The following is a 17,192-nucleotide window of genomic DNA, read 5'->3' on the forward strand; positions in this document are numbered from 1 at the left end:
CTCGTGACTTGCAAAACCATGACTTGGTCCCACCTCTGGATAATAGAGGAGGACACTATCGAATACACATAAACCCAACCCTATCATAAGACAAATCTCTACTCCTTTTTACTGGTGTAGGAAATATATTTTCCAACTGTAGGACTGTGATTAGAACAAAAAACAAACTATAGCCTAAATCCCTTGGGTCAAAATTACACCCATAACCCCTCTGATTGGTGATTGGTTGGTTCTTCACAATGTCATCAGACAAATTAACCACCAATGACTGAATTCCATGTCATTACGCAACAACAAACGGACTATGGCTGGACAAATAAAGATTATCTAGCTAGAAATCATTGGTTTTAGAGGCTTGGGGGTGGGGTGGGGAATGTTGTCATGGCCAATCCCTCCACCTTCCTGAATGAGTGCAAATGACCCCTTAGAAGCAGGATGTACCTCAAGGTCGCTGTCAGGAGATGGAGGGCAGGAGTCATGAGAGAACCCAGCAGCAGCAGCACGGCTGACTAACACAGCGACTAACTCACCATTTCAGTCAATAGAATAAAGACTATTCTGATCAGACGTTTAGCTTTTTCCACCGTTATCTTCTCAACCGCAGCATGGGATTATATTATGGAATAATCATATCTTCCCAGATGGTTAGAATTATGAGGTTCGGGATTTTGGGGTTCCAACGTCCATCAAATTGGAGGAGCGGGAAACGTATATCTCTGCTGACCGGCTCTGAAAGCTTCCAGGTTCACACAACAGATCAATACCACAAGCCCCAGAGCCTTATTCAATCAAACTCTGTCCTTCTTGTTTGTGTGAGGTCACCGCAGGACAACATTCTCCTTGAGGAGCAAGATCACCCGTTTAATATTCATTCCAAGAGTCGAGGGTGCGTCGCCAAGAGCACCGGCTTAACAATCCCATCAGTGTTTAAACCCACCCGTTTTTAATAGGTCGGTTACATTTGACAGCAGCGGTCTGGTACTACATGCGATGTGTGTGTAGAGCGCGGCGTGTGCCTGGTGTGAACCTCACCTGACAGGGAGAAAGGGGAGGAGCTGTGTCCGTTAGTGCCTGCCTTCTCCTTGCTGCTGAGAGAGGACGCGGAGCTGGGCTTGGAGGTGGATGCGTTACTGGATAATTGGCGGGTTTTACAGTCTGAGGAGCAACAGGAGAGAAGAAGAGTTATAGTCCATGGATCCATTATTGATATTCCCACTTCTGGATAGGACACCAAATAACCGTTTGGTAATATGACGTGTAAATGATGGCACAAAGCGCACTGCGATCAATCAAAGTGTGTTCTGAGACACTTACCTTTCCAGCAGATGAGGGGGCCTTTGCACAGAGCACCCTGAGAGGTCTTCACCAGGTAGTGTTTTAAGTGCTTCTGCTTCTTAGGCTGCGTGGACAGCTTCAGGTTGATGTGGTTGGAGAACTCTGTGAAGTACCGGAACCCCTTCTCCCCGCAGCCCACGCAGTTTCCTGAAAACCCTGCACGTGACGACAACGACAACGACATGATAAACAGTCAGGATTACACGAAGAAAATGTATCTCTTATGGTACAATTATTTGTACACATGTGTATACCCCGTCCACCCCCCTTTATAAAACAAGAGTGTAGTGGCTCGGGATGTCTGGTGAGAAGGTTCCCGGCTCCTCCCAGCAGTGTCTCGAAGTGCCCTTGAGCAAGACACAACTAACTACCCCTAACTGCTGCCGATGAGCAGGGTGGCAACTTGCATTGGTCGCCCCTGCTGTTGGTGTGTGAATGTGTGGGTGAATGTGAGGCCTGAGTTGTAAAGCACTTTGGATAAAAGCGCTATATAAATGCAGTCCATTTTATGTGTAATTACTAACACAGCCAAATTAGCAGGAGGAAAGTACATCATGTAAAACACGAATGAGATACAGGCAGCTGCAATTGGACAGATTATTTTCCTCCGGTGACTCATCACAATGCCCTTGCCACCTTGTGGGCGGAACATGGATATCAATTTCAGCAGGATCCTCGAGCGCTAGATGAAGGCTCTCTGTCATCTCTTTTCATCTCAGACCACGGCTATAGACTGACCTAAAAGTGCATTTTTCCCGTTCTCGTCAGGCAGAAAGCGCCGGTCCACCGCACACACCAGGATGTGCTCAGGAACACTGGGGGATTTGGCACCGACCAGCTCAAAGCCGGCTGGGACTTCGATGGAATCCGTTGCTATGGAGACCAGCCGGAGGTCCTTGCCTGCCTGACAGAACCCTATGGAAGGAGTTTGAGTCAGGGGGAGGAAGCAAGACATGACACTTAACATGACACAGGATAATTACATAATACAGGATGTTAATTAGCTTAATGACGCCAACATGCATGGAAGTGATCTACACATAGGACTGGGAAATAATACAAGTGATCATTATCATGACATTTATTATCTCTCAATGGGATCACATTGTACGTAATGCAATCATACATAGTAATACACACATTTATGTGTACTTATGACATTGTAACATCACGGTACACAGTTCTGTTGTCAAAATGATTGCCAACAAGCACGTACTTCTCACAAAATAAGATTTATAATCTGTGAGGGAATATAATTTGAAAACGACAGTGTTTTGTTTTTATATCACAATTTACATTACCATGCAGTTCAATGTGATGAACTAGGTTGGCTTACTTATAACTTGTGGTTTTGCGTAGATTATGAAATATCGTGATGTATATGTTACAGCCACAGCCAGGGCTTTCCTCATCCCCTGTCTGGCAGCAGGTCTCCACGCCCTTATATGGGCTGCTTCCTGTTTCCTCATCACCACTCTGTCTACCTGGGCCGGTCTACACACCTGTACCTGCCTTGTTCTAATCCTGCTCTTATGTGTAGGATTACACACCTCCGGCCTACGCCTCACCCGTGGACGTGACCAGTCTGGACGTTGCCTGGGATCACATGGAGTGACCTTACTCACCTGTATACATTTACTACCTACCTTGTCATATGCCGGATGTCATATTAAATACCCTAAACTGCCTCATTCTCCTGTGCCTTGTGTTCTGAATCTCGGGTTCCAAAATGGACACCACCCTAACAGTATATGTTACACGTGGGGAAATGGTGAATGTGTAGATTAAAGAATTAATGTGTACGCTCCCCATCTGGTGTAATGTGAGAAGAAAACATGCCACAGCCAGCGTGCACACACCCATGACGGGAAACACTTTAGTCTAAGTACATTCTCAATATCTTAAATCTCAAAAAGAAAAAACACACAAAGGAGTGTGGTGTGTTGTGGTGTGTTGTGGTGTGAGTGGTGTGTTGTGTTGTGGTGTGAGTGGTGTGGTGTGGTGTGTTGTGTTGTGTTGTGGTGTGAGTAGGGGTGGGAATCACCAGTTTCATCATGATACGATACGATATCGATTCTTTGGACAACGATACGATATTTGCCGATATCACAAAGTCTCTCACGATACAATACGATACGATTAGATTCAGGTGCCTGCGATCGATATGAGATGATATCATATGCCCATTTAACACAATCAGTTATGAGACTCGCCACAGGATTTTCAAAATAAGAGTATCGATATGAATCGATCTTATTACATCGCATCGATCCGATTCGATTGTTGATAATTACATCGATGTATCGATCTGGATCGATGTATCGTCCCACCCCTAGGTGTGAGTGGTGTGTTGTGTTGTGGTGTGAGTGGTGTGGTGTGTTGTGTTGTGGTGTGAGTGGTGTGTTGTGTTGTGGTGTGAGTGGTGTGGTGTGTTGTGTTGTGGTGTGAGTGGTGTGTTGTGGTGTGGTGTGAGTGGTGTGGTGTGTTGTGTTGTGGTGTGAGTGGTGTGAGTGGTGTGGTGTGTTGTGTTGTGGTGTGAGTGGTGTGGTGTGTTGTGTTGTGAGTGGTGTGGTGTGTTGTGTTGTGAGTGGTGTGGTGTGAGTGGTGTGTTGTGGTGTGAGTTGTGTGGTGTGTTGTGTTGTGAGTGGTGTGGTGTGAGTGGTGTGTTGTGGTGTGAGTGGTGTGGTGTGTTGTGTTGTGAGTGGTGTGGTGTGAGTGGTGTGTTGTGGTGTGAGTTGTGTGGTGTGTTGTGTTGTGAGTGGTGTGGTGTGAGTGGTGTGGTGTGGTGTGGTGTGAGTGGTGTGGTGTGAGTGGTGTGGTGTGTTGTGTTGTGAGTGGTGTGTTGTGGTGTGTTGTGGTGTGAGTGGTGTGGTGTGTTGTGGTGTGAGTGGTGTGAGTGGTGTGGTGTGTTGTGTTGTGAGTGGTGTGGTGTGTTGTGAGTGGTGTGGTGTGTTGTGGTGTGAGTGGTGTGGTGTGTTGTGAGTGGTGTGGTGTGTTGTGTTGTGTTGTGGTGTGGTGTGAGTGGTGTGGTGTGTTGTGTTGTGGTGTGAGTGGTGTGAGTGGTGTGGTGTGTTGTGTTGTGGTGTGAGTGGTGTGGTGTGTTGTGTTGTGAGTGGTGTGGTGTGTTGTGTTGTGAGTGGTGTGGTGTGAGTGGTGTGTTGTGGTGTGAGTTGTGTGGTGTGTTGTGTTGTGAGTGGTGTGGTGTGAGTGGTGTGTTGTGGTGTGAGTGGTGTGGTGTGTTGTGTTGTGAGTGGTGTGGTGTGAGTGGTGTGTTGTGGTGTGAGTTGTGTGGTGTGTTGTGTTGTGAGTGGTGTGGTGTGAGTGGTGTGGTGTGGTGTGGTGTGAGTGGTGTGGTGTGAGTGGTGTGGTGTGTTGTGTTGTGAGTGGTGTGTTGTGGTGTGTTGTGGTGTGAGTGGTGTGGTGTGTTGTGGTGTGAGTGGTGTGAGTGGTGTGGTGTGTTGTGTTGTGAGTGGTGTGGTGTGTTGTGAGTGGTGTGGTGTGTTGTGGTGTGAGTGGTGTGGTGTGTTGTGAGTGGTGTGGTGTGTTGTGTTGTGAGTGGTGTGTTGTGTTGTGAGTGGTGTGGTGTGTTGTGGTGTGAGTGGTGTGTTGTGTTGTGAGTGGTGTGGTGTGTTGTCTTGTGTTGTGGTGTGAGTGGTGTGGTGTGTTGTGGTGTGAGTGGTGTGGTGTGTTGTGGTGTGAGTGGTGTGTTGTGTTGTGAGTGGTGTGTTGTGGTGTGTTGTGGTGTGAGTGGTGTGTTGTGTTGTGAGTGGTGTGGTGTGTTGTGTTGTGGTGTGAGTGGTGTGGTGTGTTGTGGTGTGTTGTGGTGTGAGTGGTGTGTTGTGGTGTGTTGTGGTGTGGTGTGAGTGGTGTGTTGTGGTGTGAGTGTTGTGGTGTGTTGTGGTGTGTTGTGGTGTGGTGTGAGTGGTGTGTTGTGTTGTGAGTGGTGTGGTGTGTTGTGGTGTGTTGTGGTGTGTTGTGGTGTGTTGTGGTGTGGTGTGTTGTGGTGTGTTGTGGTGTGTTGTGGTGTGAGTGTTGTGGTGTGTTGTGGTGTGGTGTGAGTGGTGTGGTGTGAGTGGTGTGGTGTGAGTGGTGTGTTGTGGTGTGTTGTGGTGTGTTGTGGTGTGAGTGTTGTGGTGTGTTGTGGTGTGGTGTGAGTGGTGTGGTGTGAGTGGTGTGGTGTGAGTGGTGTGGTGTGTTGTGGTGTGTTGTGGTGTGGAGTGGTGTGGAGTGGTGTGGTGTGTTGTGGTGTGAGTGGTGTGGTGTGTTGTGGTGTGTTGTGTTGTGAGTGGTGTGTTGTGTTGTGTTGTGGTGTGAGTGGTGTGTTGTGTTGTGGTGTGAGTGGTGTGGTGTGTTGTGGTGTGTTGTGGTGTGAGTGGTGTGTTGTGTTGTGTTGTGGTGTGAGTGGTGTGTTGTGTTGTGGTGTGAGTGGTGTGGTGTGTTGTGGTGTGTTGTGTTGTGGTGTGAGTGGTGTGGTGTGTTGTGTTGTGTTGTGTTGTGGTGTGAGTGGTGTGGTGTGTTGTGGTGTGTTGTGGTGTGAGTGGTGTGTTGTGGTGTGTTGTGGTGTGTTGTGGTGTGTTGTGTTGTGGTGTGGTGTGGTGTGTTGTGTTGTGGTGTGAGTGGTGTGGTGTGGTGTGTTGTGGTGTGAGTGGTGTGGTGTGTTGTGGTGTGTTGTGGTGTGAGTGGTGTGAGTGGTGTGAGTGGTGTGGTGTGTTGTGGTGTGTTGTGGTGTGAGTGGTGTGTTGTGGTGTGTTGTGGTGTGTTGTGGTGTGTTGTGGTGTGAGTGGTGTGTTGTGGTGTGTTGTGGTGTGAGTGGTGTGTTGTGGTGTGAGTGGTGTGTTGTGTTGTGGTGTGAGTGGTGTGTTGTGGTGTGAGTGGTGTGTTGTGGTGTGAGTGGTGTGGTGTGTTGTGGTGTGGTGTGTTGTGGTGTGAGTGGTGTGAGTGGTGTGTTGTGGTGTGAGTGGTGTGTTGTGGTGTGTTGTGGTGTGTTGTGTTGTGGTGTGAGTGGTGTGTTGTGGTGTGTTGTGGTGTGTTGTGGTGTGAGTGGTGTGTTGTGGTGTGTTGTGGTGTGTTGTGGTGTGAGTGGTGTGTTGTGTTGTGGTGTGAGTGGTGTGGTGTGTTGTGGTGTGGTGTGTTGTGGTGTGTTGTGGTGTGAGTGGTGTGTTGTGTTGTGGTGTGTTGTGTGTTGTGGTGTGGTGTGTTGTGAGTGGTGTGGTGTGTTGTGTTGTGGTGTGAGTGGTGTGGTGTGATGTGTTGTGGTGTGAGTGGTGTGGTGTGATGTGTTGTGGTGTGAGTGGTGTGATGTGTTGTGGTGTGAGTGGTGTGTTGTGGTGTGTTGTGGTGTGTTGTGGTGTGAGTGGTGTGAGTGGTGTGATTGGTGTGTTGTGGTGTGAGTGGTGTGGTGTGTTGTGGTGTGAGTGGTGTGGTGTGTTGTGAGTGGTGTGGTGTGTTGTGGTGTGAGTGGTGTGAGTGGTGTGATTGGTGTGTTGTGGTGTGAGTGGTGTGGTGTGTTGTGGTGTGAGTGGTGTGGTGTGTTGTGGTGTGAGTGGTGTGGTGTGTTGTGGTGTGAGTGGTGTGTTGTGTTGTGAGTGTTGTGGTGTGTTGTGTTGTGGTGTGAGTGGTGTGTTGTGTTGTGGTGTGAGTGGTGTGTTGTGTTGTGGTGTGTTGTGTTGTGGGGTGGACGGTGTGGACGGTGTGTTGTGGACGGTGTGTTGTGGTGTGTTGTGTTGTGGTGTGGTGTGATGTGTTGTGGTGTGAGTGGTGTGGTGTGTTGTGTTGTGGTGTGTTGTGTTGTGGTGTGATGTGTTGTGGTGTGTTGTGTTGTGAGTGGTGTGTTGTGTTGTGGTGTGATGTGGTGTGGTGTGTTGTGGTGTGGTGTGTTGTGGTGTGATGTGGTGTGTTGTGGTGTGATGTGGTGTGGTGTGTTGTGGTGTGGTGTGATGTGGTGTGTTGTATTGTGATGTGGTGTGGTGTGTTGTGTTGTGGTGTGGTGTGGTGTGTTGTGGTGTGATGTGGTGTGGTGTGTTGTGGTGTGGTGGTATGTTGTGTTGTGAGTGGTGTGTTGTGTTGTGGTGTGGTGTGTTGTGGTGTGATGTGGTGTGGTGTGTTGTGGTGTGGTATGTTGTGTTGTGAGTGGTGTGTTGTGTTGTGTTGTGGTGTGTTGTGGTGTGGTGTGGTGTGATGTGGTGTGGTGTGTTGTGGTGTGGTGTGTTGTGGTGTGATGTGGTGGGCCTTACCTTCCATGGTGCAGGAACCATCTGGGGCAGGAGCCTGCAGGTAGGGCAGAGGAGGACTGCTGTTGTCGGAGTCCTCCTCCTCCTCTTGCTCCTCCTGGTCGTTGGAGGAGTGGCCGTTGAGCAGCTCGTGGCCTGGAGGCTCTCCGACGTGGAGCAGCTCCACTTTGGGTTTTACGTCTGAGGACACATCGTCACATCGTTTCAACATAGAAATGTCTCAGTATGAGGGCACGCTCTTCTGGAGTGGCACTCTCCCGTGTGCTGGCGCTATTTGGTTGCTTAAAAGTAGATTACGTAATTTTACATTTACATTTAGTCATTTAGCTGACGCTTTTATCCAAAGCGACTTACAAGTTCTGTACGACAAGCCATCAGGAAGGGCACAACTCTATCAGCTGAGCAACAATGTTCATCAAAGTGTTGAGTGCTACAGTGTAGGTTAGTTTATTAGGACAAGTGCATGATAGTACGGTTAGTTAGGGTTCGATTTTTTTATTTTTTTATTCAGATAATGGTTGAAGAAGTGCGTCTTTAGTCGACGGCGAAAGATTGGACGTGTCCTAACTGGGGTGGGTAGTTCATTCCACCATTGTGGGGCAAGGACTGAGAATAGGCGACTTCTCTTTGATGACCCTCCCGGAGCTTGGATAGGAATAGGTCTGAGGCGGCCAGAAGATGCAGAGCGTAGGGGTCTTGAGGGTGTGTAGTTAGAGACCATTGACCGGAGGTAGGCGGGAGCGGTTCCCTTTGCCGCACGGTATGCCAGGTCGAGGGCCTTGAAGCGGATTCATGCTGCAATGGGGAGCCAGTGCAGGTCCCTAAGAAGTGGGGTGACATGGGCCGACTTCGGTAGGTTTGAATGGTAATGCCCTCAAACAGCAGCCTCTAAGCAAAAGAGCCCCACTTGGTGCCGCACTTTGTCGCAGCATTGGACGCCATACCCGAATAAAGTCGGGTTTTCATCGTTATTTCTTTTATTCGATATTTCCATTCATTATCCATCCAGGGAGCCTGGTGTTATCATAGGGAATGAGTCTGAGATCGCAAAAGTGCAATACCGGCCGCATCCTACCAGGCGGCGGTATCGAGCACCCATTGAAACATTGTGTCTTGGGCTGTGCGTCGATCTAAAGTGTCCGGTCTGATTTTTCCATGTCGGGCAAGGGGAGCGGTTGTCCCGATCAGCTTGAGGAGCGTCAAATGCTCTAGATGGATGATGTGTGGTGGCTTATGTTGGTGACACGATCGACACCAATACTGGGACTCGCGAATATTCTTTTTGGGGCACATCCTAGTCAAGGTAAGGGCTATATGATATCAATCTTGCGTTGATCAAAGCATGCCTTCATTGCGATCCGAGCGTATGTGTGTAACGCTAGTCCATAACGTATTCCGTTGGTGACGATCAAAGCATCAAAAAACGACCCCCCCCCGCCACCCTTTCATGCATTCATGATGGAACATAATACCTATCATATGCATTTGATTTTTTTTATTGTAGCGTGTGTAGGGACGGAACACCAATGCATTTAGTATAATACACGTTGGGGGCTATTACCAGCCTCCCATGAATGACCCTAGACCGCTCTAAAACCATACTTATATTCACCACGGTATAAAACGGTAATGTATGGATGAAGAAATAATTTCTTTTTCACATATTGAACGATAGATACTCGATGTCAAATGGGCGATACTTTTGTATCCATAGCTATAATATATAATATAGTTATAGCCCTGCAAACACCGCCACGTATTCCTATACTTTAGAACGCTGGCCTTTTAACCACACATTAGACATATCCCTCTGGCGCTGATCGAGTTAAATTACTGTATATCAACTGCAGCAGACAAAGAGGCCATGTTTTGTCATCTCCTCTCCAGAAAAAGAAACCTTGGTTATGAGGCGGCGTGGCCAGACGTACCTTCCATGTTGCCTGGATACTGCTCTGGCTCCAGATAAAGCTGAGTGAATATAGGCTGAGGATCTCCACTGGTAGAGCGCAGTGATGCCTCTATGGAGTTGTGGAGGGCCTCCTCGAAGCGAGCGGACTTCAGCTGTCCGGCATATGAGTTCCCCATTATCTGTGTAGTAAAGAGGAGAGGAGGAGAGCAGCGTTAACAAAGGAAGCAGCTTGCCAATTTCCAGCTACATTTTGCTTGCTTCGTATCACAGCCGGGCAAATTAACATAGACTTTTGATGACCCAGGGCATGTCATGTACGTTTATTTTACTTAAGCATTTTACGCTTACTTTGAGTTCTGTCTGTTTACTGGGCACTGCTATGATTAATCGAATGCGACTTGGAGTGAAAATAACACATTTTACATTATAATCAAGATGTCAGCCCCCAGTAAATGAAGCAAGCAAAGCATAGAGCACATATACAGCCGGGAACCAACAAAAGAATGGCAAGCTCTACACAACAAAGAAATTTTGATAGACATATCACATACATACGCACACATACATACACATGCAGGCAAGCACAAGCACAAGCACACACACACACACACAGTCGATGCTGATTTGTTTTCTATGCGTGTCGTAATCATATTGTTGAGGATGTGCAGAAAGCAGACGCAGGATATAGATGAAGGTGCAAGACCCTACTAGGGATATTTATTGAGCAACAGGCAGGCAGGTACATGAAAACAGGTAGGGGTTAGCTTACCTAGGAAACTAGGAAAACAGACAGAAAATACTATACTACTATTACTCTAATAACTACTACTGTTAACTACTACCGACCAGGAAGACGGCCATGTACAGTAAGTCAGATTAGTGCTGGGTCCAAGATGTCCAGGAACCCAACACCGTTCCTCTGGACCATAACCCTCCCAGTTGACCAGGTATTGGAGGTCCTCGTCATGACGGTGAATGTCCAGCAGCCTCCTGACAGTGTAGGTGTCAGTGCCCTGTCAGTGCAGAACAAACTCTTGGGCCGAGGGTACACTGACCTATTTATCCAGGTCAGGGAAGAGTGGGGGTTGGTCACCGTAGGCGCACTGGAAGGGGGACAGGCCAGTAGCAGAAGAGGGGAGTGTGTTGTGGGCATGCTCCACCCAGACCAACTTCCCACTCCAGGTTGTAAGGTTGGACAAGACAAGGAAGCACAGGGTGGTCTCCAGGTCCTGGTTGGCCCGCTCTGACTGGCCGATGGTCTGGGGGTGGAATCCCGATGAGAGACTGAATGTGGAACCGAGAAGAGAACAGGAGGCCCTCCAGAACTGGCAGGACAACCGAGGGCCCCGATCCGAGACAATGTCCGTTGGCAGACCATGGAGATGGAACACATGCTGGACCATGAGCTGTTTTTTTAGCTGATGGGAGTTAGACACATGGAACTCATGTCTCTGCTTTCACAAACAGCTGGTTTTCCTGGGGGATACTGCTGGTACATTGGTGAGACCAACTGGCATGACCAGGTACTCATAGTGGCCACTGGGGGAAAAGGTGACCTTCCGCCCACTCATTTTCATCCCATTGGCGCAGGTCTTACTCCGTCATCTTCCTTATTGACCACTCAGGATAAGAAAGCCATCCAGAGGGTCATGAGGACGGCAGAAAAGATCATCGGGTGTTCACTGCCGTCCATCGAGGCGATCCATGAGTCCAGGTGTCGGAAGAAAGCCATCTCCATCATCCAGGACCACAACCACCCGGGACACCAGCTGTTCCTCCCCCCTGCGATCCGGTCGCCGGTACCGCAGCATACGAACAAACACAAACCGGTATAAGAACAGTTTCTACCCACAGGCAGTACGCCTGACAGTTAATCCGCTCATTACTGGACTCAAATACTGCTACAATGCTCAGCCACTTTACTGCACCCTTGTGCATAAATATAATGTGCAATTATCTTTAGCTTGTCTAATGTGTACTTATTTTGATTTATTATTTGTACTTATGTTATTGCACATATCGCAGACAGTTTATTGTATATGAATATCTGCTTTTCTATTCTGTTGATTGTTGCTTTTTATTCCTTTATGCTGTGGAGCAAACATATGCAACAGTACTTGTTGCATATGGCAAATAAAACTACTGTATCTGAATCAGAATTTAGAGCATCTTCGGTATCGCTTCAATTGTCTAATGACTACATGAAATACAGATAACCTGAGAAACCTTGCAAACGGAGCAACAAAGGAAAAAGCTAAACCCAAAAGTCTGCGAGTATTTCACCAGCAAATCAATCAAAATAGTACAATGCATGTGGCCTTTCCCAGCAGCACTGTCGTTATGGATGTGCATCTGAAATGCATTTTTCTTTCTTTTTCTTTCTTTGCTTTTGGAGCATATTGATTCAATGGTAAGCCCTCTCTCCCACAAAAGGACTTCTGCAGATATTTGTTTAGTTTATTGGCATTAGCACAATGTCCACACAGACTGATGAAATAGTTACCCTGTAGTAATCTAAAGTAATCTAAGAAAATAGATTTGATTAAGCAGAAATCCAAAGCTTTTGGGATTATTATATATAAAAAAAAATTACTAATCAAAAAACCAAACAAATCTATTTCTCTATTTTCCAGGGCACTCTGCCTGCCCTGCCCCCGGTTGCCCCCCTTCCCCCATCAACACCAATGTCCACTCTGGACATCTGCTGGGGTCGTCTGTGTGGACCTAGGGTTGGGTCGCTCTCCGGTGGCAGCTGGACAGCTGGACATGCATGTGGCCTGGTGGCCATCAGAGTCAAGCAGAGAGAGAGAGAGAGAGAGAGAGAGAGAGAGAGAGAGAGAGAGAGAGAGAGAGAGAGAGAGAGAGAGAGAGAGAGAGAGAGAGAGAGAGAGAGAGAGAGAGAGAGAGAGAGAGAGAGAGAGAGAGAGAGAGAGAGAGAGAGAGAGAGAGAGAGAGAGAGAGAGAGAGAGAGAGAGAGACCAGGATCACCATGAAAACCCCCTTTCCCTCCCCTTTCTCTGCCTGGCATGTTACACTGTTTATCCTGCAAATCAAAAATAAAGTTGGAAAGTTGGTGGTAAATTACTTTTTACTCAAATACTATATGATCCTCTTCCATTTTTCAAAGGAAATATCCTCCACCATATTTATTACCTCTGCAGTTTCCGCTACTTACTGTAAATAAAATAAGAACGTACTTATAAATAAGACAAAGGCTTTGCATACAGACCATTCCATAAGATGATGAAAATTTATCAAATTGATTAAGCCTGCCGTCTCCAAGAGGAAGAACTCACAGTCTGCATAAGTGAACCAGCAACCACTTTATCAAATATCAGTGTATCAAGTATTATCAGTCAGTGTATCGAGTATTATCAGTCAGTGTATTGAGTATTATCAGTCAGTGAGTGTATAGAGTATTATCAGTCAGTGTATCGAGTATTATCAGTCAGTGTATTGAGTATTATCAGTCAGTGAGTGTATAGAGTATTATCAGTCAGTGTATAGACTAGAGTATTATCAGTCAGTGTATCAAGTAGTGAACGTTCCAGAGCACTGACATACAAGAAGGTGAAGGTCACAAAGAATGTGTATTTTAACTTTTGAAGTTTAAGTACATTCAACAACGTCCGATCCTTGTTTCACCAGACTATTCCATCAGGGTGTTTCTACTTTTTTTTTTACTAAACGATTTGTGTCCTTAAGAAAAGCCAGCATCTATTCTGACACATGTTCTCGGCCTGGAAGGCCTCCTGCATTTGTCCTTGAGCTGCATTTGACTGGTGGCAGCGAGTGTTGTGTTGCATAAACGTTGAAAGCAGCCAAGTGGAGGCCGAGGTTGAAGGCTTCAGCTGTCTGGGGAGGAGGGCCCAGACTCCCCACCGTCGGCCACCTCCGCAAGCTTTTATATGACATTTGGTAGACTATCTTTATCTTGTGTTTTGACTGCGCTGAGTTATGACTTTTACTTAAAAACTCTACCGGTCACAAATTTACAACTGACTGTTCTGAGAGGTCCCACAGTAATGAATGAACTAACTTCAGACCGGCCTACACCGGCAGCAAAGCAGCAAGCAAAATTATCCGTGTACATGTGGACAAGGCCTTTGTCTTCTTATCAATAAAATCAATAAATCAACAATACAAATACAGCTAAAGATGAACCAATGATACAGGATGAACCAAAACTTTTATATCTAAAATGTAAATTACTTGTTTTTGTGTATTTGTAATTATGACAAGGTCAACATTTTTTTTTAACAAATCAACAAAAATATAAATTGTATTCCTCCTTTTTTCTCTCTCCATATAATGAACTCATCAGCACTATGTCTCGTCTGTCAATGAACCAACATGTGGAAACCTCAAAACTAGGTCACCCTGGTCACTAGTCTCTAGAAACCCTGAACCTGTTTTATTTTGTCAATAACAGCCAGGCTACTGGGAATCAAGTTGGAGTGGCATTTCCCCTCCCAGGTCCCATTCCTCCCAAGCCTGGACAGGCTCCAAGCCCAATGCTTACCCAAGAACTCTCCCAGAGCACCAAGGGAGTGGGGGTGGGGGTGGGGGGCTGGAGGAATCTGACCAACCCAGACAAAGGACAAGATTACAAGAGTGCCTGATTGTGCCTTTGCAGAGATAAGCAGCTTAGAGAGAAGCTACAGTATTTCTCGCTTACCTGATGGCAGAAGAGGCAGGGGAAGAGAGAGATAGAAAAGAGAACCGTGCCTGAGGGTGTTTCAGGTTGCTTGTTCGACTGTGAAGGTAAAGAAGGCTCCGGAGACTTCTCTGGATAAGCCCCCCCCCCCCCCCCCCCAAGCCTCAGTGGGCAGATTTGTCATTAACCTCGCACAAGCCAGAGGTTGAATGCACAGAACGACCTTTCGTCACCTGCACCTCTCACAACAAAGCGTGGCCATGGTAGAGGTCACTTAACGGATGTTTCTAGGGGGTGTGACTGAGGTGGTCGCTAAGGTCAATTGTAGAGGCAGGGGGGTATTTCAGGTGAGCCAGTGGCTATGAGATCGTACTTGATGGATGGGCGAACATAATGACTGGACAATGCTCCAGGGAGAGGTTTAGTGTTTAAAGAATAACAGCTAAAAAAAAGAAATTTGCCGAAAACGGGACCTTCGTGTAGCTGAGTAATGACTCTGAATTTGTCATCCAGTCAGTCAGTCAGCAAGATAGTCAGCCATTCAGTCAGTCAGTCAAGTCCACATCTCAGCTCATGGGTGGCATGAACAGATTGTATGAATTTGACCCCAGGTCAACACCAGCTAGTAAGATCTTCTGTCCAGGCCACAGGGACATGTACGTAGAGACGCCCAACTCTCTTAGTTTGGAGCCGAATGTAAAAAGATTAATAAAGTGATGAATAAAGTAAACTAATTTGTCTGGATCATAAAGATACGTTTGTATGTATGTCTTATCCCCATGGTAGGAATTAAATGGAGCTGGAGAATGTCACCCTGAGCCTCAGGCATTAACTGAGTGCAACAGAAAAGATGCAACTACATGCATTTCATTGTTACTGCAAAATTCAGGTGAGGGATTTCTCTTAACTCAGCACCATACCCGACATTTCTCGGGTTATCTCGCCAGCGGTTGAGCGCCATACCCGAGATTTCTCGAGTTTTGATCATTTGATCTTTTTCCTCTGATCCCTGTTCTAAACCATCATCCGGATCATTCTATGCGTCCCTGGCTCGTTTGCATACGTTGGAATTGCAATGCCGATCGAATCTCACCAGGTGGCAGTAGCGCCTACCTTTTGAACTCAGAAAGAAATGGATCAGGAGAGGCAATGAATGAACCGGACTATTGAGACTCGCTCTGAGGGGGACGAGCTCTTCCAAAGCAATCGCTAGCAGATCTGCTCGCCTCAAAACCTATAGTGTCCCTAAACATGTGTAATAATTACATATAAACGAGTAATCGCGATCGCCGATGGGATCATTTTAATTATTCTTTTTGGATTACCTTCTGGCTAAGGTAAAATAAACACCCCCTATGTTTATTTTACCAAACCTGAAACATGTTTCTGTAACGATCACAGTTTTGTGTTTTACCGGACGTAAAACATGCTCGACAAACACAATCACGGTTTTGAGTTAAAACGACCCCCCCCCCCTTGATGATTTTGTGAATGCACATATGTACATTGTATATACCTTTGATTTGGGAGTCTTTGGGGTTTCAGGGGATCAACCAAAATGGTTTGGGATTATTGCATATAACGCGTTTTATCTCGCGACCTATGGAAAAAGACTGGATTATTTTAGAAATGGACGATGTTTAGCGTGTAATAAACTACAAACTACAGTGTGTAGAAACAAACAATTTTTTACATGTTGGACTGGAAATAGTCTCTGTCAAATGAGCCATAGCCTACTATTGTCTCCATAGCTATAATATTATAGAATATACAATAGTGTCTGCAAATATCGTGAAATATCGCGAAAATGGTCATGAAAAGCTGGCGCTAGACAGTGAAGGATGGGGGAAGCTTATGGCGCTCAATGTGTTAACCTTGGTGTAAAAAGAAATATATATATATAACGGACCAATCTCAGTCACTCTTATTGTCTGGAACCAAATTCGGTCACGCCCCATTCCCAGTAAAAAGTGGGAATCTCTAGAATGTGTTTTGGGCGACGGTGTTTACGGAAGTGCGGGGGTAGCCTCTCAAGTTGACGATACACAACACTTTCTGTTGTCAGTAGATGGCAGCATTGGTTTAAAATTAAAAGGTGAAAATGTTGAAAACTACAACATGAATACAATTCCCAAGACCTTTAGCACAGGTCACTGGGACGCGTCTATTCTTTGAAGCGATCTGAACAGCGTTAAACTATTAACGGGACCTGAGTACAGTGATCGAGAATGGTCACCCAATTATCTTAACAAAAGTGCATCATTAGCATTATGTTTGTTGTCTAAACGGGAACATAATGGTACAATTTAAGATTTGAATGTTATCCACATATAAAGGACAAATAAAACATCCTTAATTTGTAAGAAACCTCAATGAAAACAGCGCAGGGTAAGTTATATTCGCTATTGTTATGAAAATGTGATAGAATCCTATAAAAATGTGGACGCATTTGGTCACTGTGACATTATATATAAAAAATCTAAGATTGTTCAGTCTCGGACAAAACATAAGCAACATAATAGTTGTGGTTGGTGTCTCACTAGTTGAGTATGACGGTGAGGAAACATGCACTCAGAGAACTGGATGCCTCGTGAGCGTCGTGCCCACGCTGTGGTGTTAACGGCGCGGCGCGTCTCACCGTGTGTGATTGGTCCAAGGCGTGAAGGGACTTGTTCACCTCTCTGCTACATGCTGGTCCCACTCAGAGGAAACTCCAGCCAAAGACATCCCTCTCAGCGGCAGCGCCGGACACCTGAGGAACAGAAGCCGATTACTGAACAGTGAAGTCAAAAGATCAAATCAACCGCCAGCCGGACACCAAGGGTCCATTATAATAACCGGCTGGGAGATTATAATGTGACACATCGGGAAAGGGCGATAGTTCCATTGACCATATTCACACGGTGGCCATTTTATGTCATGCTCAAGGATGGGATTCCTTTCCACCCTGTTGGGAACATTAGATTTAGGTTTTCATGCCCAGGAGCCCCCCCCCCCCCCCCCCAAAGAGTTACAGAGGGGAGCATTTTGTCTCCAATGTCCTGTGAAGTTTAAACTCATT

At 46.5% G+C, this 17,192-nt stretch overlaps 1 protein-coding gene across 1 annotated transcript in view; it reads right to left on the reverse strand.

Moving 5' to 3' along the window:
- greb1l (GREB1 like retinoic acid receptor coactivator) overlaps window positions 1–16,861 on the reverse strand; it is a 50,152-nt gene extending 33,291 nt beyond the window's left edge. The window contains exons 1-6 of the mRNA XM_084327818.1: window positions 16,770–16,861; window positions 9,494–9,653; window positions 7,569–7,745; window positions 2,074–2,250; window positions 1,315–1,491; window positions 1,033–1,155 (exon numbers count right to left, since the gene is read on the reverse strand). Coding sequence (XP_084183944.1) covers window positions 1,033–1,155; window positions 1,315–1,491; window positions 2,074–2,250; window positions 7,569–7,745; window positions 9,494–9,650 — 811 coding nt within the window. The 5' untranslated portion in view covers window positions 9,651–9,653; window positions 16,770–16,861. The remainder of the gene's footprint in view (window positions 1–1,032; window positions 1,156–1,314; window positions 1,492–2,073; window positions 2,251–7,568; window positions 7,746–9,493; window positions 9,654–16,769) is intronic.
- Window positions 16,862–17,192: the final 331 nt, after the last annotated feature.

Source organism: Notolepis coatsorum, assembly GCF_963971535.1.
Source record: "Notolepis coatsorum genome assembly, chromosome: 13".
NCBI lineage: Eukaryota > Metazoa > Chordata > Actinopteri > Aulopiformes > Paralepididae > Notolepis > Notolepis coatsorum.